The sequence below is a fragment of the Herpailurus yagouaroundi genome, unplaced genomic scaffold (assembly GCF_014898765.1).
Source record: "Herpailurus yagouaroundi ecotype Mexico unplaced genomic scaffold, PumYag 162, whole genome shotgun sequence".
NCBI classification, from domain to species: domain Eukaryota; kingdom Metazoa; phylum Chordata; class Mammalia; order Carnivora; family Felidae; genus Herpailurus; species Herpailurus yagouaroundi.
In genome coordinates, this window is record NW_024412403.1 from 11896776 (window position 1) to 11924073 (window position 27298).

At 47.9% G+C, this 27298-nt stretch overlaps 2 protein-coding genes and 1 long non-coding RNA gene across 6 annotated transcripts in view; 2 read left to right on the forward strand and 1 right to left on the reverse strand.

Annotated features, from left to right (window-relative positions):
- Positions 1-2932, forward strand: part of TMEM50B (transmembrane protein 50B) — a 34654-nt gene extending 31722 nt beyond the window's left edge. For 2 of the 4 annotated variants that reach the window (XM_040484014.1, XM_040484015.1), the window contains one exon: positions 1462-2931. In XM_040484014.1, the coding sequence (XP_040339948.1) occupies positions 1462-1507 (46 nt within the window). In that variant the 3' untranslated portion in view covers positions 1508-2931. Of the gene's footprint in view, positions 1-1461 lie in introns of all 4 variants that reach the window. The other 2 variants (XM_040484016.1, XM_040484017.1) reach the window with 1 other exon arrangement.
- An 8959-nt stretch (positions 2933-11891) lies between these two features.
- IFNGR2 (interferon gamma receptor 2) overlaps positions 11892-27298 on the reverse strand; it is a 25830-nt gene continuing 10423 nt past the window's right edge. Inside the window, exons 3-7 of the mRNA XM_040484019.1 lie at positions 24249-24454; positions 19771-19916; positions 15585-15744; positions 15034-15191; positions 11892-12582 (exon numbers count right to left, since the gene is read on the reverse strand). Coding sequence (XP_040339953.1) covers positions 12409-12582; positions 15034-15191; positions 15585-15744; positions 19771-19916; positions 24249-24454 — 844 coding nt within the window. The 3' untranslated portion in view covers positions 11892-12408. The remainder of the gene's footprint in view (positions 12583-15033; positions 15192-15584; positions 15745-19770; positions 19917-24248; positions 24455-27298) is intronic.
- LOC121035992 (uncharacterized) lies at positions 13797-15425 on the forward strand. Its single transcript, XR_005793173.1, has 2 exons — positions 13797-13909; positions 15103-15425. It is a non-coding gene; the product is annotated as an uncharacterized LOC121035992 (long non-coding RNA).

Consider the following 27298-nt stretch of genomic DNA (forward strand, 5'->3'; position numbering starts at 1 on the left):
AGTAAGAAGTTGCTGCGGCCAAGATCAAAGAGGTTTTTGCCTGATTTCTCCTCGAGGATTTTTTTTGATGGCTTCCTGTCTTACATTTAGGTTTTTCATCCATTTTGAGTTTATTTTTATGTCTGGTATAAGAAAGTGGCCCAGGTTCATTCTTCTGCATGTTGCTGTCCAGTTTTCCCGTGTGCTGGGTCTCTCTAAGTGCCGGAGTACAGCTCTTACGTGGCTGGCTACCCTTCCTCTGCCTCCTTTTGCTGTTGGCCCTCCACCCACTGGCCACTGACTTTTGAGGTTTCTTAAGGCTCCATTCCACGCCTCTTGTCTTTCTAGGTGAGCTCCTTCATGCTCAGGACTCTAGTTATTGCGTATATTCTGATGAGTCACAGATGGCTGTCTCCACGCCTGAACCGTGTGTTCAGATTCCTACTCCTCCCCTCTTGGGTGGCTGACACTTCAAATCCAATACATCCAGCGTGCCCACAACTCACCTTATAGTCCCAGAGTGTCCCCACTGTCTGCTCCTCTCCTTTTTTCCCCTGTACTTCGCTCAGGCCATTCCCACTCTTCGTTTAAATCTCAGCTCACTCTCCACTTTTTCAGGAAGACCTTGACGGCTCTAAAACGGTCAGCTCCTTATAATTCACTCTCTTGGTATCAGGTTCCTCGCCTTTACAGCATTTTTTTTTTTTTTCTGTTGGAATTTGATTATCTCCCTCAGGCTCTCAGCTCTATTATTGCTTTGCCTTGCTTTGACTCATACGTTCCTGGCACTTAGCCAAGAGCCTGCTGCCTAGCCAGTCCTCAGGGTACAGTAATTATATGTTAAATGAACGAAGAATTACAGCATGGCCTGTTTCAGGATTCTTCAGTTACTGTAGCTCAGGTGTGGTAGAATCCTAGCAATATAAAGGGGCCCTAATGCCTGCTACTGTAAGAAATGCCTCTTTGCCTTACAAGTTTCCTATCCAATAACTTTCCAGGCTTTAATAAAGTGTAATCAAGCTTCTCCATCAAAGTCAACAAACTGCTGTACAAAACAAACACATTCAGACCCAGCACCATTGCAGTCTTTATTTTTATTTTTATTTTTATTTTTATTTTTTTTAAGTTGATTTATTTTGAGAGAGAGCGAGCATGCACATGCAAGTGGGAGAGAGGCAGAGAGAGGGAGAGAGAGAGAGAGAGAGAGAGAGAGAGAGAGAGAGAGAATCCCAAATAGGCTCCACGCCAAGCCTGGAACTCAAGGTGGGGCTCGATCCCACGACCCTGGGGTCATGACCTGAGCTGAAATCAGCAGTCAGACGCTTGAACTACTGAGCGACGCAGGCACCCCTGCAGTCTTTATTTTTAGAAATTGATAACAGAGGAACGAGTGAGGTACCTGTCAAAGCATATTTAGAAGATGAATCCACTGTTGCTCATTCCCTGTGTTTTTTCCTCATGATTTTTTTAATATCTTTCTAGCACTCTGATCTACAAATTTGGAAGAACTGAAGAGCTGTGGACCTGAGAGCCCTTCTTAGATCAGATTTCCTTTGGTTCTGTTCTATTTGTAGATAAGTTTTTCTCTCTCAACATAATTTACACATTGCCAAATGGGATAGACTGTATATTACATATTACATGTTTTGTTTCTCGACACTTTTATGCTCTGAATTTTGAAATAGTTTTATGAAATTTCTGTCTTTTTTTTAAATCACTGAATAGATTGTTAATATGTACATAGTATAAAACTATATAGCTGGGATGGTATCAGTTTTTTTTTTTTAATCCCTTAAGACTTAGACCTTGACCTAGTCACTGAGCCAGCGTTGTATCGTCATGTCATCTTAGAGTTAACTGTTTTGTTTCAGTATCTTGAATTTCTGAAGACGTGCAGAAAATATAGCTCCATGTATCTGAAATAAGCACTGAACCGTTCAAAAGGGTATTTCAGCAAGTTGTAAGTTATTTTGGCTTAAAAATGAGATTTTTTTTTAAAGGAAAAATGTTTGTTCTTCCTTATTAAAGAAGTGGACTTTTATATGAAGATTTTTTAAATGCCTGAAGGACTAGTTTGAAATCCTCTTTCAAAAAACAATGCCTGTAACATGACTTTATCTGAGAAAGGATAATACATGATCAGACGAGCTCAGTGTCGTACGGCTGATGGGAAAAGGCCGTAAGGGAGCCCAGCGACATGCTTCTTGTAAAAACCGCTCCAATGATCTAATGGGGTTCTCTCTTGGCAGGCTGTTATTATCCGACATTACATAATTCAGCATCAAGCGTGACCCAACTGCAGTTTAAAAGCATGAACCATATCACAAAAACCGGAATCATTCGTCTCAAGATAAAGCACTTCTTCCCAAAGAGAATGATTACGACCTAGTGAAAAATTAGGCCTTTCCTCCACTTAGTTACCGACTGCAAGGGTCTCTTTGCGCTAGCTCTCAACTCTTCCTGGAAAATGTATCTTTAACCTCAAAGTCCACGTTCCAGTCGAAGCCTCCTTTTGCAGAGTTTGAAACGCTGCTTTTGCACCGCGGGTATTCCTCTGAGGGATGTCAAAGGGGATAGCTGGGTCTTAATTGCTTTTTTGCTTTTCTTTGTTAATACAGGCTTTGTGTGGCACTTTTCTTCCTCCAGAGGGATTTTATAGCACCTTTTGTTGTAAGGGCAGAATAATAGTAACGGTATTAATATCAGCTCCTAACGTAAGCCTTATTTTGTTTAACCTCCCTCCTCTCTGAGAGGGCTGGCCTGTGCACAGAGTATGAAGCGGTTGTGGAATGCTGTGCCTTTGTCTAGATACCTTCTTGTTTAGTTATTTCCTCCCGTGTTGCTGTCTTTTCCTCCAAATGTCAGTAAACTTTGTCTTGCTTCCGACAAATTGTAAGACTATTTGTTTCCACCCTCTTGTAACTTGTAGCAATAAATACTACTTCTCACCCATTCCAATCTTGTTAAATCAGTTGGAGAAAACGAACCATAAAAATTGGCTTGTTCCTTTTCCAGTTATTCAAGTGGATCCAGTCAAAGAAGCCGTTTCTCTTTAGAACATAAAGAGAAATACGTGATACTCATTGTTTGTAAAATGCTAGCGTGAAGGCTAACGAACAGCGTGCTGGAAAATCACTGGAAAACAGTGGCAGTTTTCGTTATTTTTTTAATGTTGATTTATTTTTGAGAGAGAGAGTGCGAGCAGGGGAGGAGCAGAGAGAGAGGGAGACCCAGAATCCGAGGCAGGCTCCAGGCTCTGAGCTGTCAGCACAGAGCCCGACGTGGGGCTTGAACCCACACGCCGAGAGATCATGACCTGAGCCGAAGCTGGACGCTCAACTGACTGAGCCACCTAGGCGCTCCTGTTTTCTTTATTCTTGATTCTGCCATGAAGTTGTTTTGTAGTTGTGAGCAAATCATTTAATTTTCCTCTATTTGTTTACTCACTTTAAAAAAAAGGGTGGGATGATAACGTTAGTATCCACTCTTACAGATATTGAGTTAGAAAAGGTAGAGTCCTTCAAAATCATTTAAAAATACATGCGACTCTCTTAGTACAAAGCTCTCCCTGGGGCTACCCGGGTGGCTCAGTGGGTTAAGTGTCTGACTCTTGATTTCAGCTCAGGTCATGATCTCATAGTTCAGTGAGATCCAGCCTGTGTTGGGCTGACGTGGGGCTTGCTTGGGATTCTCCCTTTACCCTTCCCGCGCCCATGCTCTCTCTCTTTTCTCTCTCTTTCTCCCAAACATAAAAAATAAAAAAACCTATCAAACAGGTTCAATGGCTGTTGAATCTGAATCTTTTTGGTGTTTGTGTATAGACCAGTGTTACCAGAACATTCTATCTTCTTACACACTGTTTCTAAGATCCTTATATTCTTTTTGTTGTTGCCACTGATGAAAAAATAGAGGCTAAATTCTTCCATTATGTACATTTCGACATGTATCAACATAATGAAGTAGCAGGTTTGAAGACGGAAAGATTGATGTTACCAAGCCATGTAACATTGGCTGCTTGAGCAAGAACCCCACCCAGGGGTTTGACATGGATGCACTGAACTCAGGTTCTCAACATTTTTCCATGACGGAGGGGTTGTCAATCAGAACGCCCACTCAGGAGCATGTTTTTTCATCGTTCCATTTTAGATTCAATTCATTGAAATCCTGTCTTCTGCCAGTCTTACGAAGTTATCCCAATTTTTCCTGTTCTCTCTTGTCATCACACTCTCATTTGGATTCCGTTTAAAGCTTATTAAAGTTTGGGGCTACTTTCAGACCATCTCCAGTAACACCCTGTTAAATCCTAAGGGAGAAACATGCTAATTTTATTCTGCTCTAAACAGGTTATCACATTTTGTTGTTAGCAGCTGTGCAGTTTGGCAACTCTCTTCACTGTTGAAGTAGAAAGTACTTGAAGTAGAGATTATTTGAGTTACTTAAAAAAAAAAAGTTTTAGTAATCTGTATGCCCAACACGGGGCTCAAACTCACAACCCCGAGATGAAGAGTCTCTACCAAGTGAGCCAGCCGGGCGCTCCCTTGAGCTACTTTGGTGATTGTTTTTCTCTTTTCTTTGGTTGAAAACAAAGGAAAGGCCTGAAGTGATTGATAGGCTCAGCGCTTTTTTGCAGAATCACCAAAGAAAATCAGGGTCTGCAATTTTATTTTATTTATTTATTTTAATGTTTATTTTATTTTTTGAGTGAGAGGGAGAGAGAGAGAGAGCGCGCGCGAGAGCAGAGGAGGGGCAGAGAGGGAGACACAGAATCCGAAGCTGTCCAGCCTCGGAGGGTCCAGCCTCCGAGCTGTCAGCAGAGCCTGATGGGCTCGAACCCTCGAACCATGAGATCGTGACCTGAGCCGAAGTCAGACGATTAACCAGCTGAGCCACCCAGGTGCCCCAGGGTCTGCAGTTTTAAACCTGGAGTAGATCTTCACCTAGGGGGAGTTGGGACGATTTTGGCTTTCGCGTCCCATTGCCATTTTCCTAAAAACAGTCTTTGTGATAGTTCAGCTTTATTAAAAATGAACTCCTTTAGGGGCGCCTGGGTGGCGCAGTCGGTTAAGCGTCCGACTTCAGCCAGGTCACGATCTCGCCGTCCGTGAGTTCGAGCCCTGCGTCAGGCTCTGGGCTGATGGCTCAGAGCCTGGAGCCTGTTTCCGATTCTGTGTCTCCCTCTCTCTCTGCCCCTCCCCCGTTCATGCTCTGTCTCTCTCTGTCCCAAAAATAAATAAACGTTGAAAAAAAAAATTAAAAAAAAAAAATGAACTCCTTTATATTTTCTTTGATACCTGAAGACAGCCTTTACTTATTGTCCCTGCCCCTCAATTTCATGATGAACAGGCCCCAAATATTTTCTCCCACCCTTTTTTTCCCTCCCCCCCCCCACCATAAACTTACAAGTTTTTCAAATACAAATCTCAGTATTCAAGGTAGGTGGATCCTGTGAAGTCTCCCCAACACTGAATCAGCGAATCGTTGGGGGGGGGCCCCCGCCCCGGGAAATCCAGGGTTAGGTTAGCCCCTGCCACATTTTGCTCAATAACATAATTTTGCTTGATGTGGGTCTCTGTTGAAAAACATTTAATATCATTGATTCATTAATCTTGAACTCAAAACTGCACTATCACTCATGCCCGAAGGAAGCTTCTCTCACCCTGGTGTTCTCTCCGTGAGGCCCATCCCAGCCTGCTCGCGCTCAGGAACACAAGACCACGCTTGTGCACCGCGTTTGGGGCCATTTTACACGGGCGGATCAGCCAAACCCTGGGGCGGGAGACACATGACGCTAAGTAGACCTGACGCGCAGCCGGAGAGCTGAAACAACAAGAGAGGCAGAGTTCTCGGTGCATCTTGGCCCAGATGGTGCAGGTCAGACGACTCTTGCTGGCCGCTCCAAGCGTCTGTGCAAATGGCCTGCGAGTGCCCTCAGTGGGCGAGACAGACAAATCCGTGTTGTAGCAAGTAGTCCGACTCACAAATAGATGGACATCGGCTGTGGCTGAAGTGCTCCTGTTGCCCTCAGTTTCCTTTAACACTGTTTATTTTCCCTCCATCATCCCTCTCGTGGCCCATTTCTGCCCCCACTCCGTGCTCTGCCGCCAGCTTCCCATGTTAGGGCCCTGTTTCTTTTTCTTTTTTTAAAAATTTATTTGTAATGTTACTTACTTTTGAGAGAGAGCATGAACAGGGCAGTGGCAGAGAGAGAAGGAGACACAGAATCTGAAGCAGGTTCCAGGCTCCAAGCTGACAGCACAGAGCCCAACTCCGGGCTTGAGCTTGTGAACCGTGAGATCGTGACCTGAGCCAAAGTCGGACGCTCAACTGACTGAGCCACCCAGGTGCCCCAGGGCCCTGTTTCTTAAGGTCAATTTTCTGCTCCACATGGATAGCAGAAGTGCACTGAGAATGCTGTTTCGGGTATACTGTGAAACCAGCCTTACCCAAACAGATCACAGAGGACAGCCAGCCAGGCTGGTAGGTGGCCTGTTTAATAAGCAAGGAGAACTTGCTGCTTGGGCGGCAGCCAGATGAATGCATCCCTGCACCTGCCCCAACACCAAATCTTAAAAGTTGATAAAAAGGCCCCAAGCGGGGTCAGTCACATGTACCGCATAGGTGTTCTTAACACTCCATCACCATCTCAAGGTCGTGTCCTTGGAGCAGGCTCTGAGAGGGAAAGACCAGTGGAACTCATATTCCAAGGACAGGGGAGGGAGAGAGGAGCCTCCCAGAGCCCAGGGCCTGCTCTCCAGGGCAGAGATGCTCTCACATCTTTTCAGTGACTCACCTGCCCCTGCAAACGTTCTATGTGCCTCATGTTGTCCTTCATTCTCCGTTTGGAGGTAGGAACGTTTATCTGGAGGTGTTAAGTAACTTGCCTTCGGATTGGGGTCACCGCTCAAGCCCTTTCCTCCTGAGTTCGAGGCCCTGCTCTTCCCTCGGCCAGCATCCCCAACAACACTGGTCAAAGAAGCTCAGGAATCCTTGGGCTGAACTAGGTTAAAACATTTTATTTTCTGTAAAGCTTTTTAAAAACAATTTTTAATGTTTATTTTGAGAGAGGGCACACGCATGTGAGCGGAAGGGGGCCAGAGAGAGCGAGAGAGAGCTCTGCACTGTCAGCACAGAGCCTGATGCTGGGCCTGAGCTCATGAACCATGAGACCATGACCTGAGTCGAAACCAGGAGTCGGACATTTACCCGACCGAGCCACCCAAGCTCAATACAGTTTTGTTTTTTTTTTTTTTAAGTTTTATTTATTTAAGTAATCTCTACACCCATTGTGGGACCCAAACTCACAACCCTGAGATCAAGAGTTGCATGCTGTTCCGGCTGAGCCAGCCAGGCGGCGCTCCTCTGTAAAGTCTTTTCTTAAGAGCTGCTTGTAACATTTATTTATTTTTGAGAGGCAGAGAGACAGAGCTCGAGCAGGGGAAGGGCAGAGAGAGAGGGAGACACAGAACGACAAGCAGGCTCCAGGCTTTGAGCTGTCAGCACAGAGCCCGAAGCAGGGCTCGAACCCACGGACTGTGAGATCATGACCTGAGCTGAAATCGGACACATAGCCGACTGAGCCACCCAGGTGCCCCAAGAGCTTCTTATAAAATGTGCATTGTAGGTTTTTAGGAGGGAGGTCTCAATTCTATGGTGTTTTCCATACTTGAGACTTGCAAATTTGCCTCTTAGAAGACTTTGAGAAATAAAACTTGGGGAAACTGCTGCAATGGTGGCTTTAGAAGAAGAGACCGAACGCCGGAAATCAATGAAAGGAGAGGGAAGCTCAGGTGTGGATGTGGTGGCCTTGGGAAGAGCCTGTGGTCAGCCTGACATGGAGAATAACAATGGTGAGGATGGAGATAGGAGGGAGAGTATTTCCAGTGGCTTTGTTACTAGAGATCTCTGGGTTTGGAGCTGGGGTTTAATAGTGCACGCCCTTATCTCTCCCAGATGGCTTTGCCTGAAGGTTGTTTCCTTACTCGTTCGGTGGCTTTTTAGCCTCTTGGCACTGGGTGGCGTGCCAGCTAAGAGAAAAACAGTCTGGAGTCCGCTGGTTTTTGTTTTGTTTCGAGCCTGCCCGTGCTTATTTTTTTATCACAGTTTTAACACGGCTTATGTCATTTTACACAGGGCTTTCAGATGATAATCCATGCCTCTTCCAGATATTTTAAATTTCGACAAGTAGGTGTGGCAGGACAGGGCAAGCCTTCCAGACCCTCATGGGTCACGCAGAGAGCACCAGTCCTGGATTTGGGAAGAGCGCCAAGAAGGGGTTCCGGATGATGTGACATGTATTTACCTCCATTCCGAGCGTTGCGAATTTAGAGATTAATTTATTGAACTCACTTCAGACTTACAGGCAAGTTATCGAGCAGCCAGCACTGACGGGAGCCCCCTCCCTAGCCACATGCTGCTGCAAGGGCCCAGGTCATGCCCTCCGGGGCCAGCCAGCTGTCTTCCGTCACCACAGCTGGCAGCGAGGAAGAAGGAGTCACTTTCACTGCGTTCCCATCAGACAGCACTGGCTTCCTAAGGTCTGTGAGCAGCACTGAAAAGCAGGGTCTGACTGCATCCTGGGGAAATGCCTGGGCAGATTCTCACCCCCACCAGACAGCGTAGACAGTTTTAGACGTTCTCATCTGAAATACAGGCTTTGTGGCATACAGCAAATTGATTTGGGGAGGACCCTGGGGTACCTTGAAGAGATAGGTAGGTGTTTTCCAGTCGCTGAAAGTTTAGGGCAAAACTAGCAGGGCGCCTGGGTGGCTCGGTCACTTAGGCATCCCACTCTTGATTTCGGCTCAGGTCATGATCTCACGGTTTGTGCGACTGAGCCCTGCGTTGGACTCCACATGCTGACGGCACGGAGCCTGCTTGGGATTCTCCGTCTCTCCTTCTCTCTGTGCCCCTCCCCTGTTGATGGTCCCTCTCTGTCAAAATAAATAAACATTAAAAAAAAAACCCACTATCAGTGGAAACAAGTGATTGCAAGTGAAATAAAGGCCATAAAGGTAGATGTGCCAAGAACCAGCTAGAACTGAGCTGTGCTCTGCCCTGGCGATTTCTGGGTGACAAGGCAGTAGCCATTTGTCCAGTGCATCCGCCTGTGTCCTGCAGATACAGAGAAAGTCTCTGCCCTCCCCTGCCTCCAACTCCTGCCCCACCCCCATGCCCTGTGGCTCCCCACCCCGTGGGCCTCAACACCATCCAGAATAACAAGGGCCTCCTAACAGCCATCTGCAGGGCTGAGCACTGTGGGACCCCCAGGGGGCGCTATTCACAGCGCAGGAACAGGAGATCTGTGGTTTACTTAGAAAATTCATGGCACTTGAAAGCAAAATGTCTCGAAAGCTGGGTGTCTAATTCACACAAAGGTACCCTATAGGCCACAGGTGGCCTTGATCCAACTAATCCATCATCTCTGGGAGCCCTGTTCTTGGTATAGGGCCCATTCTCCTCCATTGGTCTGCATACTCCTACCCTCTGCATCCAGCCTTCCCTGGTACATAGTGCATAACCTGCTTTACGGAATACATGCAAGAATTATATACCTCTCCTCCTATGAGCCCTGAATAAGATAATCTCAGTGTCAAAGGGGATCTTGCAGGGACTTGGTATATGCTTCTATAATGGGAATGGCTTGTTTTCTCCTGCCCAACAAGCTCTTCATTGTATAGATCAAGGGTCATCGAACCCTCTCAGGAAAGGGCTGAGCAGTAAATATTTTAGGCTTTGTAAGTATTCAGCCTCTGTTGCGACTACTCAGTTCGGCCATGTAGTGCACAAGTAGCCAGCGAGGGTACATGAATGAAGGAGCATCACTGGGTTCCAATAAAAGTTTATTTATGGACCCTGAAATTTAAATTTCATATACTTTTCATGTGTGATGAAATACGATTCTTTTGATTTTTTCCAGCCATTTATTTTGAGAGAGAGAGAGAGACAGAGCGAGCACGAGCAGGGGAGGGGCAGAGGGAGAGGGGGTTAGAGAGAATCCCAAACAGGACTCCTGAGGCGGGGCTCGATTCCACAGACTGTGAGATCATGACCTGAGCTGAAATCAAGTCAGACGCTTAACCGACTGAACCCCCCCCAGGCGCCCCCTCTCCAGCCGTTTGAAGATGTAGGGACTATTCTTAGCATACAGACCACACGGAGATGGGGGGGGGGGCAGGGTGGGCTTGGTGCATGTCTGCCCTGTTAAAAATTATTTACGAGAACGCTTCTGACTCAAACGTTTTACAGTTATGTACTCAGCTTGACTAGACATTAAAGTGCCAAGTTAGTGTAAGTATTAATTCCACTGATGAGCCATTTATTTTATGGAGTAGAACCAGGTGTGGTTTTTTTTTTTTTGGAAGAGACACGAAAATGGAGAATCTTACTCCAATAACTCTCGTCCTTTCTCGCCAGCCCCATGCCTCCTCGCGACGCTGAGTTAGGATGGAAAAGAGCAGCAGCACGTTTGGAGTCCTGGGGAAGCCAGTTTGGTGCCATCGGCATCCTGTCCCCTAGTATGCGATGGCGTCGGAGAGCCTGGCTCCAGAGAGGCACCCGGACGTAGTGCTGCCTCTGGGTTTGGGCTCTGAGTCCGTCACTAACATAAGCCGCTGTCTTCGACCAAGAAGGGCCTCTCTGGGCCTGAACCGCAGCGAACTCCCGCTTCAGGACGCTCCACCGATTCTGCCCTGAGGCCAGTTCAGCCTTAGCGGAATCCGGTCCCCACAGCCAGCCTGCTGGCCCCTGACCAGCTGTCACTAACTCCCTTTTACACAGGGTGGCGTTTATGAACTTATTTTCCAGCAGAATTGATCTGTCCCCCTTTCTGCTGGGCTCGAACCCTGGCCTGCTTTCTGCTACGTCCTCCTCCCCTCCCAGGGCTTCCCCCACGGTCCAGCAGAGAAAGCCCTCTATCAGAGCCCCTAAATGATCCCAGGTAGGCGTTCATAGTCTCCATCTTCTTACAGACCCGTCCCTAACAGGTAACGCGGATCTCTCCCAGGAGGACTTGAGTGGCGTGGGGCCCGTGGATGGATGTCCTTTTCTCTCCCGTCACTCGGGGCAGCAAAGGACACGGTGCTTTGGCCTGAGAGCCAATCCCTCCCCAGTGGCACAAGCCCCAAATGAGAGAGGGAAGGTGGTCCCGTCAATTAGTGCTAGAAGCTTCATATTCCTACAGTCAGCGTCTCTTCTTCCCAGTGAGGTTGGGCCGCCAGGAGGGTTTCTGGGTAAGGCAGACGTTACGGCAACTTACCACTTTGTGTGTGTGTTGGGGGATGGGGTGTGAAGCTACACATCCATTTCCTAAGTGCGATGAGTCATATAAATGGACTTCTAATCCACATCCCTTGAACAAAAGAGCCCATCAATACACGGAAGACGCGCGTGCCCGGTGGGTATCACTGTCGTCCATTAGCGAATTCTCTTTACTACCTACAGGCCTTGGTCAATATACGACTCATCACGAGTGAAATGCTAATGCGGCTTCTGAAAGTGCCCTTTATACGCTCCTAAGGAATCATGTGACACACGTAGACAGTTCTCGCTGAGTGACATGAGGCCTCAGTAGCTCTACCGGGTATTAATTAAGAAAACAAAAGTTTAGATACAGTAATTTTTTTTGGCATGTTTATTTATTTTTGAGAGAGAGAGAGAGAGAGCACAAGTGGGGGAAGGGTGGAGAGAGAGGGAGACACAGAATCCGAAGCAGCCTCCAGGCTCCGAGCGGTCAGCACAGAGCCTGACGCGGGGCTCAAACTCATGAGCCGTGAGATCATGACCTGAGCTGAAGTCGGACGCTCAATGGACCGAGCCACCCAGGCGCCCCTAGATATAGTAATTTTTTAAAAAGTTGAAACTTTGCAGAAAATAGGCCAAAATAAAGAAGGTGAAATGGAAAGCAGAAACTTCACTTTTACTTTGAAAAAGTTAGTCTTTTATTCCTAGCTTGAAAAAAAAAAAAAAGGCTTAAATTACCAGGAAAATATTTACAGGACTAATCACATTTTAAGGCAGGATACTGGCTATGGTGAAGGGTCACTCGATGTCCGTCGTTGGGACAGCCTGGGACAGGTTACATGACCTGCCCCGGGGGCTGCAGCCCACCGGCCCGAGTCAAGGGGAGGACCCAGTGTCCTCGCTGCTGACGAACAAAACCTCAGAGGCATACCTGAGCCATTTTGCTAACAATTATGTGTCCTTTTAGTGTTTAAGAGAAATCTTAATTATTCTGGGCTATCTCTGTAGAATCATTCTAGAAACTCGTATGATTAGAAAACTCTAGAAAAAAAAACAAAAAACAACTTGTCTCCCCGACGAGACCCATGGCATCTTCCCAGGCACCGGCGGCCTTGGCGGGACGGGAATATGGAGTGCTGGGCTCTGTGAAGCCGCGACGCGAACATCAGCTGCTTGGTCGGCTCAGAGCCCTCATCCCACAGGCTGCTGGACTGGACCAGGGCTTTGGTGCAAAGTACTCTGGAGAACATCTTCTTGCTCCTTCTCTGGAAACGAAACAACGGACACAGAGTCCCAGGCATCATCCTTTGGCGAGCTGTCCTTGTCCAGGGCCTCCAAGATAGGCTGGGCCGGGTCCTTTAAATACTTGAAAAGGTTGAAAACCAGCATTGTAATTAGTTTGTCAGTTCGAAACACTGGACTTTCGACTTCACATTTACTTGGCGCAGTCCTATCTACCCCAGGTAGGACTTCCTATTCTGAAACAGCTTCTAAAATGAGAGCACCCCCCACCCCTCACGCCATTGCTAACCCGAACGCGAATGTGTGGGCCCACCCAGGTCATGCCGTAGCTCGGGAAAGGCAAGCTCAGACTCGCCGCACTCAGCGCAGGCTTGGGGACGGTTCTCCCTGAAATGTCTCTGGAATTTAACTTCCCGGCGAAGGAGGAGGTGGTGGGGAAAAGGGGGAAAATGCGCCAGTGGTTTTCCTCAGCCCCTGCCGCTGCCGGTCACTTCCAGCTCACAGCCAAGAAGCCAGGCGTGCCGCAGGACGGTCAGTGCGGCCTCCCGGGCAGGGGTGAGGCGGCGGGGGCCTCAAGGCACAGAGCTGTTTCATGGCGGCCCACTTGCCCCCCTCCCTCCCGCCTCTGTTCTAGGCTGAGCCTTGGCCTTACTGCTGAGCGACAGAGACACCGGAACATCCGTCAGCCGAGAGCTGACGAAGGGCGAGAGGAACGTCAACGCATCACGCGCACTTGTGAGACCCCTCCCCCAAAATATAAGTGAAACCTGGCTCGTTCTTCTCGTGGAACGTCAGTGCCCTTTGACAGAGGTTTTTCACACTTTCCCAGGAAAGTAAACTGAAAGCCTCTCTGTTTGGGATCCACGCCCCAAAGGGACAACTTCACACGGGGTGGTGCTGTTTGCTCGGCTGCGAGAGACACACGAATGCAGGGAAGATTCTGAGGCCCACTGAGAGCTGTTATTTTGTGAAACTATTAACCAGGGGAAAACGCTGGGTGTGTGTGTGGGGGTGGGGTGGGTGGGTGTTATAACAACACTCAAGATGAGTTCTGCCCTCTTGACAAATCGTTAAGTGTATAATACGGTACTAATTACAGGCAGGATGACGTACAGATCTCCAGAACTCACTTGCCTGACTGGAACTCTGCACACCGAACAGCGACTCCCTGTGCCCACCCCCTCCCCACCCCCAGCGCCTGGCAACCACCGTTCTATTCCAGCTTCTATGAGGTGGAGTATTCTAGATGCCTCAAGTAAGTGGAATCATGCAGCATCTGTATGGAGGGTCTAGTAGGGAACATAACATGTAGTTCGTACCATGTCTGTGTACTTTAAATACCTCGTGACAGATGAAGGCCAACAAGGCACTACAGCTCCTTCTAGAAGCCCTGCTGTTTCTCTACACACTTGGACCTTATCTGATACCTATTCCTTCTAGATGTGACACAGTAAGCTTCTGTTTCCAGTACCTTGACCCCAAGTTTCCTACGAAGAAACCTCCAGAAGCAAATATCTTTAAATAGTCTTCCATCAGCTTGCTTCTGCCCCTAAGCATGTCCCCCTAGCGTTCTTGGAGGGCTCGGCCCCCTTGCGGAGCCTCGGAGGTGGGGGTGGGTGGTCGGGCTGTGCATGAAATCGACCTCTCACGAGAACCAGTCCACTCTTCTTCCTCAGGCCTTTCAAAACACTAGTAACATCCAGTGAGCTCTTGGTGCGCAAAGTTCTGTCTGCACAGCCCCGGGTGCTTTTTCTCTAGACTCCTTCCAAGTGCGCACATCTGCCCCACAGCCTGTGCTCTCAATCCCTGTCTTCACTGCCTCTCTACCCTCTTCCAGGCCTCTTGGGGGCTTTCTCCAAAAGGCACAGGTCTGATGTGCTGCTACAGGCAACCCTTGGCCACGCTGGGCCAGACCACCTTTTCCACCAACCTCATGCCATTAAAAAAAATGGTTTTAAATTGTGGTAAAATACATGTAACATAGGATTTACATCTTAGCTATTTTTTTATGTATACAGCTCACTGGTATAAAATACATTCACCCTGTTGTACAACCCTCACCACTATGTCCAGGGCTTGTTTTTACTTTGCAAAACGAAACCTCTGCACCTGTTAAACACTAACTCCCCACTTTGCCCTCCCCACCCAGACCCTGGCCACGACCACTCTACTTTCAGTCTCCCTGAATTGGAGTCCTCTAAGTACCTCATGTTAAGTGGAATCAAACAGTGTTTGTCTTTTTTGTGACCGGTCTATTTCACCTAGCGTACCATCCTCGGGGTTCACCCACGTTGCAGCATGCGGCAGAATCGCCTTCCTTTTTATGGCTGCATAATATTCCATTGGATGGACATACCACATTTCGTTTATCTGTTCCTCCACCGACGGGAGCTTAGCTTGCCTCCCCCATTTGGCTGTGGTGAATAATGCCGGGAACATGGGCGTACAAATAACCCTGCACCACTTTTAATTCAAATCTCTGTGCCCGTGGCTTTGTCCGCCGCTGACCTCTTAAGTGTTACCAGGGGGCCGTGGAGCGCCGACGTGTCACCCACTGGATGCGTGCGCACGTACCTCTTCTATTTGTAACGGGATGCTCGGTGGAGAGTGAAACCAGTATTTCACCAGGCCTCTGTATTTCAGGACCAGGAAGAAACAGGCCCCCGTCAGCATCGACAGGAACAGAAAGAGTCCCACAGCAATCACGATGATTTGCTGGAGTTTGGTGGCGGCTGAAAAGATGACGCGGAAGTAAACAAGAGGCCCGTCCCACCCGTGGTACAAACGTCGGTAATTTCTCACCTGCCAACCTGCTTAGAGAGAGGTCGTTTCCTGGTAAAACCGGGCTGACGCTGCCCCTCCCCCGCCCAGCCTCACATGCTTAGATGACTAGCCAGGAAAGGCAATCCTAAAATAAAGCAGCGTTAGCTGTCTGGTGCTGTTATTACGGTAGATCTCAGCATGAACCTGTGTTGCCTACACTTTCGGGTTCGCATCTTGCCCCTTCTCTCCGGGTCTCCCCACCCCTACCACCCTTGACCCTTGGCCTAATAAGCCACCCCCGGTTTCACTCCTTGGGGAGGATTCTTTGCCCAGGTCAGAAAGGACCTAAGAAGGTGTGTTACCATCCATCGCTGTTTTGTAGCAAGATACGTTGCTTAAGTGTCCGGGTCTAGAGATGTTCCCTTTTTCACAAACCAGTTGCGCTTTGACTTGTAAACAGTATTCTCTTAAGGGTTTCAAATCATTCAACATGATGGTGGTGCTCCTGAAAGGGCCTTTAACCTATGTCAAAAACACCAAGAAGCACGTATGTAAATGACCCAAACAGCTGCAGCGGGAGCATGTCTAGCTTTTCCAATGTTCCCCCAAATTCACAGCGAACACAATAACCAAAGAATAAAGAGTTCCTGTTTTGTTTTGTTAATTTTTTTTAAGATTTTGAGAGAGAGCATGCGCAGGGGAGGGGCAGAGAGAGAGAGAGAGAGAGAGAGACAGAATCCCAAGCAGGCTCCGCACGATCAGTGCACAGCCCAGTGCAGGGCTTGAACTCATGAACCTTGAGATCACGACCTGAGCCAAAACTACGAGTCTGATGCTTAACTGACGGAGCCACCCAGGCGCCCCAAGAGATTCTGTTTTTAAAGAGTCACTGGCTTGCAGGCGACAAATTTTATATGTGAAAGCTGGTGAGCTGTGTGAAGGAAGATGCCGGTGGCTTCAGAGCTGTGTTTCTGGCTCTCAGGCCTCGGAGGGGGCCCACTATAACAATGCAGGGTCGGCCACTGGAATTTAGCGAATCCCAATTTCTGGGATGAAATGTTCTCCTTTAAAACTGCTTAAATGGGGGGGGGGTACCTGGGTGGCTCCATCAGGTGAGCTTCTGATCGACTTCGGCTCAGGTCATGATTTCAGGGTCATAGGATCGAGCCCCAATTTGGGCTCTGCACGGGGTATACAGCCTGCTTTCTCCCTCTCTCTCTGCCCACCACCTTTCTCTCTTTCTCTTTAAAATAGAATAGAATAGAATAGAATAGAATAGAATAGAATAGAATAGAATAGAATAAAATAAAATTGCTTAAATGCCCAGTGTGTTTACTCATGTAATCAGGAACCGGCGGGATCCCAGATTCTTGAGGATTCTGTCTCCTCCCCACATCCCTGCTACTGCCTTCCTCGGGCCTCGCTAACTCCCCACCTGGGTCCCTCTAGTCAGTGGCTTCTCACTCTCCTCCTGGACAAAGTTGACATTGTTCCACAGGGAAACAAGGAAAAGATATATAATGGCAATATAGGATTTCTTTTTTTTTTTTTTTAATTTTTTTTGTTTATTTATTTTTGAGAGAGAGACAGAGTGTGAGCCGGGGAGGGGCAGAGAGAGAGAGAGAGAGACACAGAATCTGAAGAAGGCTCCAGGCTCTGAGCTGTCAGCACAGAGCCAGATGCGGGGCTTGAACTCACGAGCTGTGCGATCATGACCTGAGCTGAAGTCAGACGCTCAACCGACTGAGCCACCCAGGCTCCTCAAGGATTTCTTATAAGGGACTGCTTTCCTACTTTGAGATATAGTAGAAAACGCTATAGCCATTTGAAATGGTGGTATTACACACGTTCAGTGCCGTGTAGATGAGACCTGCTATAGTAGTGACTAAAGAAAGGCAATTATTCAATAGTATATAGAAAATCTTATTTTGGGGGCGCCTGGGTGGCGCAGTCGGTTAAGCGTCCGACTTCAGCCAGGTCACGATCTCGCGGTCCGTGAGTTCGAGCCCCGCGTCGGGCTCTGGGCTGATGGCTCACAGCCTGGAGCCTGTTTCTGATTCTGTGTCTCCCTCTCTCTCTGTCCCTCCCCCGCTCATGCTCTGTCTCTCTCTGTCCCAAAAATAAATAAACGTTGAAAAAAAAATTAAAAAAAAAAAAAAAGAAAATCTTATTTTGAAAAATATAAAGTCATCACATTACTTATGAATTGTAGGATCATAGATGATTTTTTTTTCCTTCTGTTTAATGGTGATAGACTGCCAGGGCAGAGGAGAAAAATTTTCACTCATGATGTGACGTAGGGCAATTTTAAGGACGAACTTCTTTTTGGGATTATTTCAGCTGCCAGTTGGCATTTCTAAAATTTAGAATCACAGACGACAGAGACCGAGACTGCTGTGCTTGGGAGGCCTGCTTGCAAGGGTAATTAACTATCTCTGGCATCTGGGAACTTGGGATCTGGGAGTGTCGCCGCCATTCGCTAACATTAGCAGCTTATCGTACCTACAATGTTTTTTATGCTGACCACCTGCTCTCCTTCTAGGAGTCTGTAATTTTGATATGTGCTAGGGAGAAGAGGCCCATATAGCCAATAAAAGCCCTGGGCACTGAGTCTCTGATAAGATTCTCTACTAGACTGCATTACACATGTTGCCATAGCTTGTCATTGGAGTAATTGTGTCCTGGGTGGGTCTTTCGGGAGGGGATTCTTGGAAGCTTGTGTCTGGAATCCTCTGGACTTTGGCCCATGGACCTCTCCCTTTTGCTGACTTTGCTTTGTGTCCTGTTGTAATACGGCATAGCCATGAATACAACTATATGCCAAGTCCCATGGGTCCTTCAAGCAAATCTAGGTGCTGGTCAGAATTATTTGAACCCTAGAATCTTTTGTTCACAGAAGGTCAAAGTATAGCTGCTCCAGTTGATAAGGGAACAGAGAAATCCCTTCTGGAATCTTCCAGGCCTTCTGTATTCCATTTGACCAGACTTTGACCTCTGATTTGGGGAGATGATTATTTCCTCTTCTCCCACATGGTAAGAGTCTACTCCTCAGTGGGTTTTGCCTTCCTCCATGTTTCTAGACTCCCCATAAAGAAATGAGGAGAAAGCAATAATTTGTAAACTGTCAGATAATAACTGCAGAGCATGGGCCCTGGGGCCAGAACGTTTCTGCACTGATGTGCTAGCTATCAGCTGCTGACCTTGAGCGAGTTACTTAACCAACTTGGTTTCCTTCTCTGACACGCCTTGGTACGAAGATTAAATGAGATGATGTAGCTAAAATGTCTGGCCCAGTGCCCCACACAAAGAAAGCCCTTGATAAACACAAGCTCTTATCATAAAACACTGTAATTGAGGCGCCCGGGTGGCTCAGTCGGTTGAGCGTCCGGCCTCGGCTCAGGTCATGATCTCACGGTTTGTGGGTTCGAGCCCCACGTCGGGCTCTGTGCCGACAGCCCCGAGCCTGGAGCCTGCTTCGGATTCTGCGTCTCCTTCTCTCTCTGTCCCTCCCCCATTCGTGCGTGCTCTGTCTCTCTCTCTCTCAAAATTACATTTTAAAAATAAATAAGTAAAACACTATAATTGTTTCACAATATGTAAGTCATTATGCTGCTTAAACTTACACAGTTATGGGTGTCAATTATACCCCAATAAAACTGGAAAACAAAGCAAAGTGATAATGCTGAATTTAGGAAACCATGAAGTCTATGCAGATAATAAAACCTCATGATGTGCAGCTTGGATAGCCAGGCACTGCCGATGAGCTAAGGCCATCGTGTTTCTTCATACCATGGAGGGCTGACCAGGCTGTGCTGGTCCGACCCACCTTTGTCAGGCGCACTGCCTGCCACGGCCCCTCCTCACACGGCCTGCATTTCTGACAGACCCTGGCAACTTGCATGTCTCCAGACCCCAAGCCTTCTCACACCCTCTATCGTTCTCCCTAGAACTCTCCCTCTCCTCCCAGAAGACTTTTCACCTGGTCACATATGTCGTCTTTGCAAATCATTCAAACCGGAGGACTTTATATGACCTTGCAGACTGCAGTGAATTCCTTGTCGGAGAAACAGGCCCTCTAGAACCTTCTCTGAGCTTTACGGTGCCACAAAGCACCGTGAGCACCCCAGACAACAGGAACAGCATGCTGTCAGGAAGAGAGGGGCCCTTCAGATCCACCTGGTAGAAGGGAAGCCTCGCACAGGTGGCAGAAGCCACGCGTCTAGAGGAGAAGGATTAAAGCTGGTTCAGGGCTCAGACTCGAAGGCAATGCTGGGACGCTCTGCCCCCCCTGTCCATTTATTATTATTATTTTTTATTACAGAGAGGGAGAGAGTGTGCGTGAGCAGGGGCGAGGGGCAGAGTGAAAGAGAGAGAGAATTTCAAGCAGGCTCCACGCTCCAACGCAGGTCTCGAGCCCACGGCCCCGGGATCATGACCTGAGCCACCCAGGCGCCCCCCTCCCCATCCATTTTAAAGTCTACTTTCTTTCGCTGTATCAGGAAGTCCAAAGGAAAGAAAATTAAAAACAAGGTAGGAAAATGCTCTTGCCTGTTGGATTCCTGCCTTTTCCCAGTAATGGACATAATACAAAAAAGTGGCCGAGAAGGCACGGACGTCAAAGGGAGAGGAGAGCCTGATGATAAGGGAGCCTTCTCCTGGCGTCACCCAAATGTTTTCGGGAGGCCCGACGGTAACTGAAATAGAATGACAAAGGCAAAAAAATATACGTAAACATATACACATACACGCATATATATGTATGTTTTATAAATCACACAATATATGATTTTAGGGGCGCCTGGGTGGCTCAGTCAGTTGAGCCTCCGACTTTGGCTTAGGTAATGATCTCACGGTTGACATGTTCGAGTCCCGAGTCTGGCTCTGTGCTGGCAGCTCGGAGCCTGGAGCCTGCTTCGGGTTCTGTGTTTCCCTCTCTCTCTCTGCCCCTCCCCTGCTTGTGCTCTGTGTCTCTCTCGTCTCAAAAATAAAGAAACATTAAAAAAAATTAAAAATACATAATTGTGTGTGTGTATATATATATATATATATATATATATATATAGTGTGTAAACACACACATACGTGTATTTATAAATGCAATGAGATCGCATCCAGGCACATAAGACTACCAGAGACTGCTCTGGGCTTTACTTGGACGGCTACAGGGTAGGAAGCCCAGCAGGGCCACAGGGTAGCACCGGGGGCTTCCTGTTTTCAGTGGAGGGAGGGGTCCTTTGCAGCCATCTACCTGGAGGCCCAGAGCCAGTGCCCTTGGTCCCCCCAAGGACACAGCTTCCGTGCAAAGAGAGACCCACGACAGGCAAGTACAGGAACCTCCTGGGTTAAGCCCCAAGAGCCAGTATCTCTTACAGTAGCTCTGCAGGGAGAGTTTCCAGAGTCCCCACAAGGGACACGCGCAGTTACAAAAATCGCTGTACTCGGCCCCGAACATGGCTTCCTAAGAGGTATTTGGGACGGTCCCCAGGGAGATGCAGTTTATCAGTCAGGGCTCATGTTGACATAGGTGATGCCAAGGAACACGGCTGACATGCCAGCTTTCTCCACTTTCCAGAGAAGCCTCTGGAAGGTTACCCAAAGGTCAAATTTTCACACAGAGGAGGAAGGGGTTTTGTTAGTCCTTATCTACTACCTATATATACTTCGTATACGTACTTAATACACATTTTTACAGTTTCTTTACAAATAAGCAAGAGTGCCATTTCCAAACCTTTGAATGCAGGTCCCTTCGCTTATTGTAACACTATGTTCAAATATAGTTAACAGGGAGGGGCGCCTGGGTGGCTCAGTGGGTTGAGCGTCCGACTTGGGCTCAGGACATGATCTCGCGGTTTGTGAGTTCGAGCCCCGTGTGGGGCTCTGTGCCGACAGCTCAGAGCCTGGAGCCTCTTCTGATTCCGTGTCTCCCTCTGTCTCTGCCCCTCCCCTGCTCATACTCTCTCAAAAATAAATAAATGTTAAAAAACATTTAAAAGATATATAGTAACAGGGAACTAGTGTAGCAGAGAATAGTACCACAGTAAGTCTACTTGTTACAGCTTTGCTTATAGTTCCCAGGACCCGAGGACTATGACTCACCAAGCGCTATGCATTAAAAGTTACATTTATCAAGTAGGCACTTAAAGCATGTAATTAACTCGGATCAAAGTAGAAGTTGGGCTGCATGAGTTCTTTTTTTTTAGTTTTTTTTTTAATGTTTATTCATTTTTGGGAGACAGAGAGAGACAGAGCACGAGTAGGGGAGGAGCAGAGAGAGAGGGAGACACAGAATCCGAAGCAGGCTCCAGGCTCCGAGCGGTCAGCACAGAGCCTGACGTGGGGCTCGAACTCATGGACTGTGCGATCATGACCTGAGCTGAAGTCGGAGGCTTAACCGATGGAGCCACCCAGGCACCCCAAGGCCACATGAGTTCTTAAGAGGCCTACTTCCACATACACCGTTTACACCTGCAGACGATCGTATCACTGTGTGCAGTACCGTGCTCATCACAGTGGGGGAGGATTTCTCTTATGCTTCTATGCTCTTCACTGGGCTCTCCCAGGTTGGTGAGGCTTAGGCATCTGGTTTAGCTGCCCTTCTCTGTGCAAAAGTAACTGGTCCCTGCAGGGTTTGCACCCACGCCCTCTGATCTCATTTGTTCTGGTGGAGGAACAAGGTCCACACAGAGATGGGGGTGGGGGGGAGGGGCGGAGAGGTGGAGGGAGGGGGCGCGAGCCCGGCCCACGGCCAGCGGGAACAATGTCAGTGGATTGGCTACGAGTGCCAGAAAGCGCTTGTTAAACCTGCTCCCAGACACTGGCATTTACTCTGTCAAGCTTCCCTTTCGCAGCCAAGCGGCTGGAGCACGAGAGGCACTGACCTGCAGGCCCCGGCCACTTGCTGCCCGCCTCTCACCTCGGTGGGGCATATTCTCTAGACTCTTCTGTGACTCACACATGGGAAGTGGGCATGGAAGCAAGGGCGCCAGTCGCGACCAGTCACTTAATCCACTGGAAGGTCAGCGCTGAGAGACGTACCCTTCTGAGAGTCCTGGGTCTGGAATCTGGCACCAACCTGAGACACCTGTCTCTTGAGGGGGACACAATCTGCCTTCTCTCGGCACATGGAAGGAAGTCTGTTATCCGTGGGTAACTGTGGATACAACTTCCATGCACTAAGTTCTGACTGTAAACCAGGCCACGTGGACTTCACATGTGTCCCCACAGATCCGTGTGGCCAAGCACAGAAGGCGGTTCCCAGAGGGGGAAACGGAAGCCTGGGGGTGACTGTCCTCGCCCAGAGTCGCAGCGACTAAGCGGTAGAGCCGCGATCTGAACCTAGGTCTGCGTGATGCTACAGCCTGCCCCCTGCAGCCAGCTCCTCTTCCCCCGCCAAACGCTTGGGAAAGCATCTTCCCGTTGGTTCTCTATCCCCAGAGCATGAGTGCTGGACACAGCGATGGGGCCCCGAGGACCCAACTGCCTTGGTCTTTATAAGCGACAGGCAGAGGATGACAACCCAGCTGGTAATCACCTGGGGGCACTGCTCCCCAGCTCAGGCTCGAAGGACAGAGAGCAGAGACGGACCAAAGACTTTCAGGATGGGGCTTGCTTCTAGTCCCACTCCTCTCCTGGGTGTGCCCAGTAACCACCACTTTCCCTCCCTCCCTCCCTCCCTTTCCTTCCTTTTCCCCTTCCCTTCCCTTCCCTTCCTTTTCCCCTTCCCTTCCCTTCCCTTCCCTTTCCTTTCCTTTCCTTTCCTTTCCTTTCCTTTCCTTTCCTTCTTTTCAATTAATTCCCACTTAGGTGACATTTCACAGCTCAGATGTGTGCTGGTTCTCTATTCAAGGACAAATAACTTGTCCACAGTAGACGATCAGCTGGCAGGGATCACACTGTCTTCTTTTTCCGTCCCTGCATCATCTAGCACAAACGGTTGACTTTTTTTTCTTAGCTTCCTATCTCAGAACATTTCAAACATGTAGAAAGTAAGGCGAAGCTCACAACAAAAGCTCATGTACTCATTACCCAGCTTTGATCAACCATCAAGTCACAGCCAGTTTTGTTGCCCACGTGCCCATCCACCTTGCCCTTAGCCTCCTACTCTCTGGATTGTCATGAACGAATCTCAAATATCACATCATTTCATGTGTAAATACTCCAGTATGTGTCTTTAAAAGAAAAGACACCGCCCCCAGCTTTAAAAACATAAAATACCATTATAATACCTAAGATAAATTAACAATAATTGCTTATGCAGATCATCAAATAGCTAGACGGTGACACTTCCTCACTGGTCTTATACGTGTTTAGTTTGTTTGAATCAGGATTCCACACTTTATGTCTGCATAAACCATAAACACCGAAGAAACACGGGGCACAGCTGACCGTGTGAAAAATGAATCACGGAAGGAGCAAATGTACAAATTACTCTCTGTCATTTCTTATGCCCCCTTCCAATTTCTGGAGGCACGTTTGTTCAACCATTCAACCAAGCTTTCCTGAATATCCACTATGCGCCAGGCACTGTTCAAGGCTGAATTAAAGTCTTTTTCGAACATAAAGGAAGTTGTGCCAGATCAGGGAAGCCAACATACTGGTATCCCATCCAGCCCAGAGGCCAGCAAGCAAGCTTTTTCAGTAAAGTGCCAGCGCAAACTTAGGCTTTGCAGGCCAGATAATCTCCGTTGCAACTATTCAACTCTACTGCTGTAGCTTGAAGGCATCCACAGGCCATACGTTATTGAAAGATGGTGAAACTGTTCCAATAAAATTTACAACCACAAGCCGGTGGGCTGGATGTGGCCTACGGGCTGTAGGTTGCCAGCCCCTGGTTTGGTAAATCATGCTCCTCTAGCGTCGGCCTCCACGGTCAGTACTTGGACTTGACCATCATGAATCCACCTGTTTGCTGGCTATGTGGGGTGAGAAGCAAGACTGAGGTGCACGGGGCCAAAACTGTTCAGTGAGGACAAAAGTGAAGAAAGCCTGGAAGTGATAAAGGACGTTTCACAGCCAAGTTCTCTTACCGTTCCTACAGTACCGGAAAGAAGGCACTGTCAGCCATGGAGAAACCAGGTCGTCTACCTTCGCTCGAACACGTAAAAAGGTGTCGAATTCCGGTCGCAGAAAGACTGAGTTGCCTTTTGGGGTGAAGTCACACTCTGTTGTGGTGATGTTCATACAGTTTACCTCCACCTTGTCACCGAGGTCATACCACGTACTGCTACTACGGCTGCAAAGGAAAAGAGGATTTCACTTCACAGAATTCGCTCTTCTCCAACAGTTTCGCCAGAGCTGACTTTTCAAAAGGAGCTTTACTGAGATACAATTCCCATAGCATATAATTCACCCATTCAAAGTGTACAACTCAGGGGTGCCCGGCTGGTTCAGTCGGTTGAGCATCCCACTGCAGCCCAGGTCATGATCTCGAGGTTCATGGGTTCGAGCCCCGCGTCGGGCTCTGGGCTGACAGCTCAGAGCCTGGGGCCTGCTTCAGATTGTGTCTCCCTCTCTCTCTGCCCCTCCCCTGCTCATGCTCTGTTTCTCTCTCTCAAAAATAAAATAAAATAAAATAAAATAAAATAAAATAAAATAAAATAAAATAAAACCAAAGTGTACAACTCAATGGCTTATAGTAGATTCACAGGGCTGTGCAGCCAGCACCACAATCAAGTTTAGAACATTTTTATTATCCTCGAAGGAAACCCCGTGCTTACTAGCACTCACTCCCAACTCTGCCCTAATCCCCCAAGCTCTAGGCAACCATTAATCATCTACTTTCAGTTTCGATGGGTTTGCCTACTCTGGACATTTCATATAAATGGGATCATAAGCTGCATGGTCTTTTCTGATCGGCTCCTTAAACACAGCATATTTTCAGGCGTGATACACGTTACAGCATGTATCAGGACTTCATCCTTTCTCTTTTTTTAAATAACTTTTAAAAACTATTTCTTTATTTTGAGAGACAGACAGAGAGAGGGAAGGGCAGAGACAGAACATCCTAAGCAGGGTCCACACCATCAGCGCAGAGCCTGACCCAGGGCTCAAACTCACGAACGGTAAGATCATGACCTGAGCCATAATCAAGGGTCTGACGCTTAACCGACTGAGCTACCCAGGCGCCCCGGTACTTGATCCCTTCTTGCGGCTGAATAATCATCATATGGATATAGCACGTTTTGTTTATCCCTTCATCTGTTTATGGATATGTCGGTTGTTCCCACTTTTTGGCTGTTGTGAATAAGGCTAAGAAATATTCACTTGCAAGTTTCCATGTGAATATAACTTTTCAATTCTCTGGGGTAAATACCTAGGAGTGGAATTGATGGGTCATATGGCAACTCAATTGTTAACTACCTTTCAAACCAGCTGCACCATTTTGCATTCCCTCCTGCAATGTACAAGGGCTCCAATTTCTCCATATCCTCACCGACACTTGTTATGCCTTTTTTATCATGGCCATCCTAGTAGGTGTGCTGTGGTATATCTCTGTGGTTTTAATTCGCATTTCCCTGATGAATAATGATGTTGGGCATCTTTTTATGTACTTATGGGCCATTTGTACATCTTCTTTGGAGAACTGTCGACTCAAATCCTTCCTCTATATTTTAATTGGGTTGTCTTTTAATTGTTGAGTTGTAAGAGTTCTTTATTCTGGATACAAGTCCCTTATCAGATATAGGGTTTGCAAATATTTTCCCCGTTCACTCCTACAACTTATGTTAACTCTTCAAACTTAGCCTCTATAGGCAATACCTTAGGAAAGATACTGCGTTCATACAAACCCCACTCATACTTCCCCCTAGGGTGGGGCTCATTTACCTCATAGCTGCCCATTTAAAGAGAATCCGCCTCACCCATATGAAAACACTGTCGAATACAAGGCCATATATTCTTAATATATATATACATATACATATTTATACATGTATATACAAATATACATATACATATTTATATACATAAAAATATACATATGTATATTTTTAATGTTTATCTTTGAGAGAGAGAGACAGAGTGTGAGTGCAGGAGGGGCAGACAGAGGGAGACACAGAATCCGAAGCAGGCTCCAGGCTCTGAGCTGTCAGCACAGATCCCAATGTGGGGCTCGAACTCATGAACCACGAGGTCATGACCTGAGTTGAAGTCATACGCTTAACCCACTGAGCCACCCAGGTGCCCCATGAGGCCATACATTCTTGGGGCGCCTGGGTGGCTCAGTCCGTTAAGCATCCAACTCTTGATTTCAGCTCAGGTCAAGGCCTCACAGTTTGTGAATTCGAGCCCCACATCGGGCTCTGCACTGACAGTGGAGAGCCTGCTTGGGACTCTCTCTCCCCCTCTCTCTCTGCCTTTCCCCCCGCTCGCTCTGTCTCTCTCTCAAAATAAATAAATAAACTTAAAAAAAAAAAAGGAAAACCCTGCCAAATACAAGGCCATATATTCTTGTAAATGACAATGCATTCCCCAGAGCCCCAGTGCCACACCCCCACATGGGACTCTACTCTCCAGCTCTGACCTCTGACCTCAGGAGACAGACTTGAGAAAAACCAGGTAGGTGGCTGCTAGAAGCCTCAATGTGGGGAGCAGCCAGTGTCCCCTGTAAAGACAGGCTGTACCCCCACCCCACGCAACAACTCCGGCCTGAAAGCAAGGCCAGGGGGGACAGAAGAGATGAGGCTGGGGATTGCTGTCGGCGGCTTTCACACACCACACGTGCTTCTAAGTTTTCCTCTAATCCTGACTGGAGGCTCTTCTGTCAAAGTGGCAAGTGGCAAGTGGCAAGATGAAGGCCGCTTCAAGGTGCATGCCAGGGTTTCCACGGAAGATGCCTGCCCTACTCACATGACCACCGAGCCCTGGACCCCCAGACCCTGGTGGGGAGGGAGATCCCAAAGCACAGGCTACCTGCCCCCCCTTCGATTGGGAGTGAGCTTCCCAAGGGGTAAGTGATCTCAGAACGGGTAAGTTGTGCAGATACTTCTAGCTGCTCTAATCTTCTCCCGGCAGAGCCCAGCTGCTGAACTTGGGCAAAAGGCGCCCCACATTTCAAAGGCTCATTTCCCGATTTACC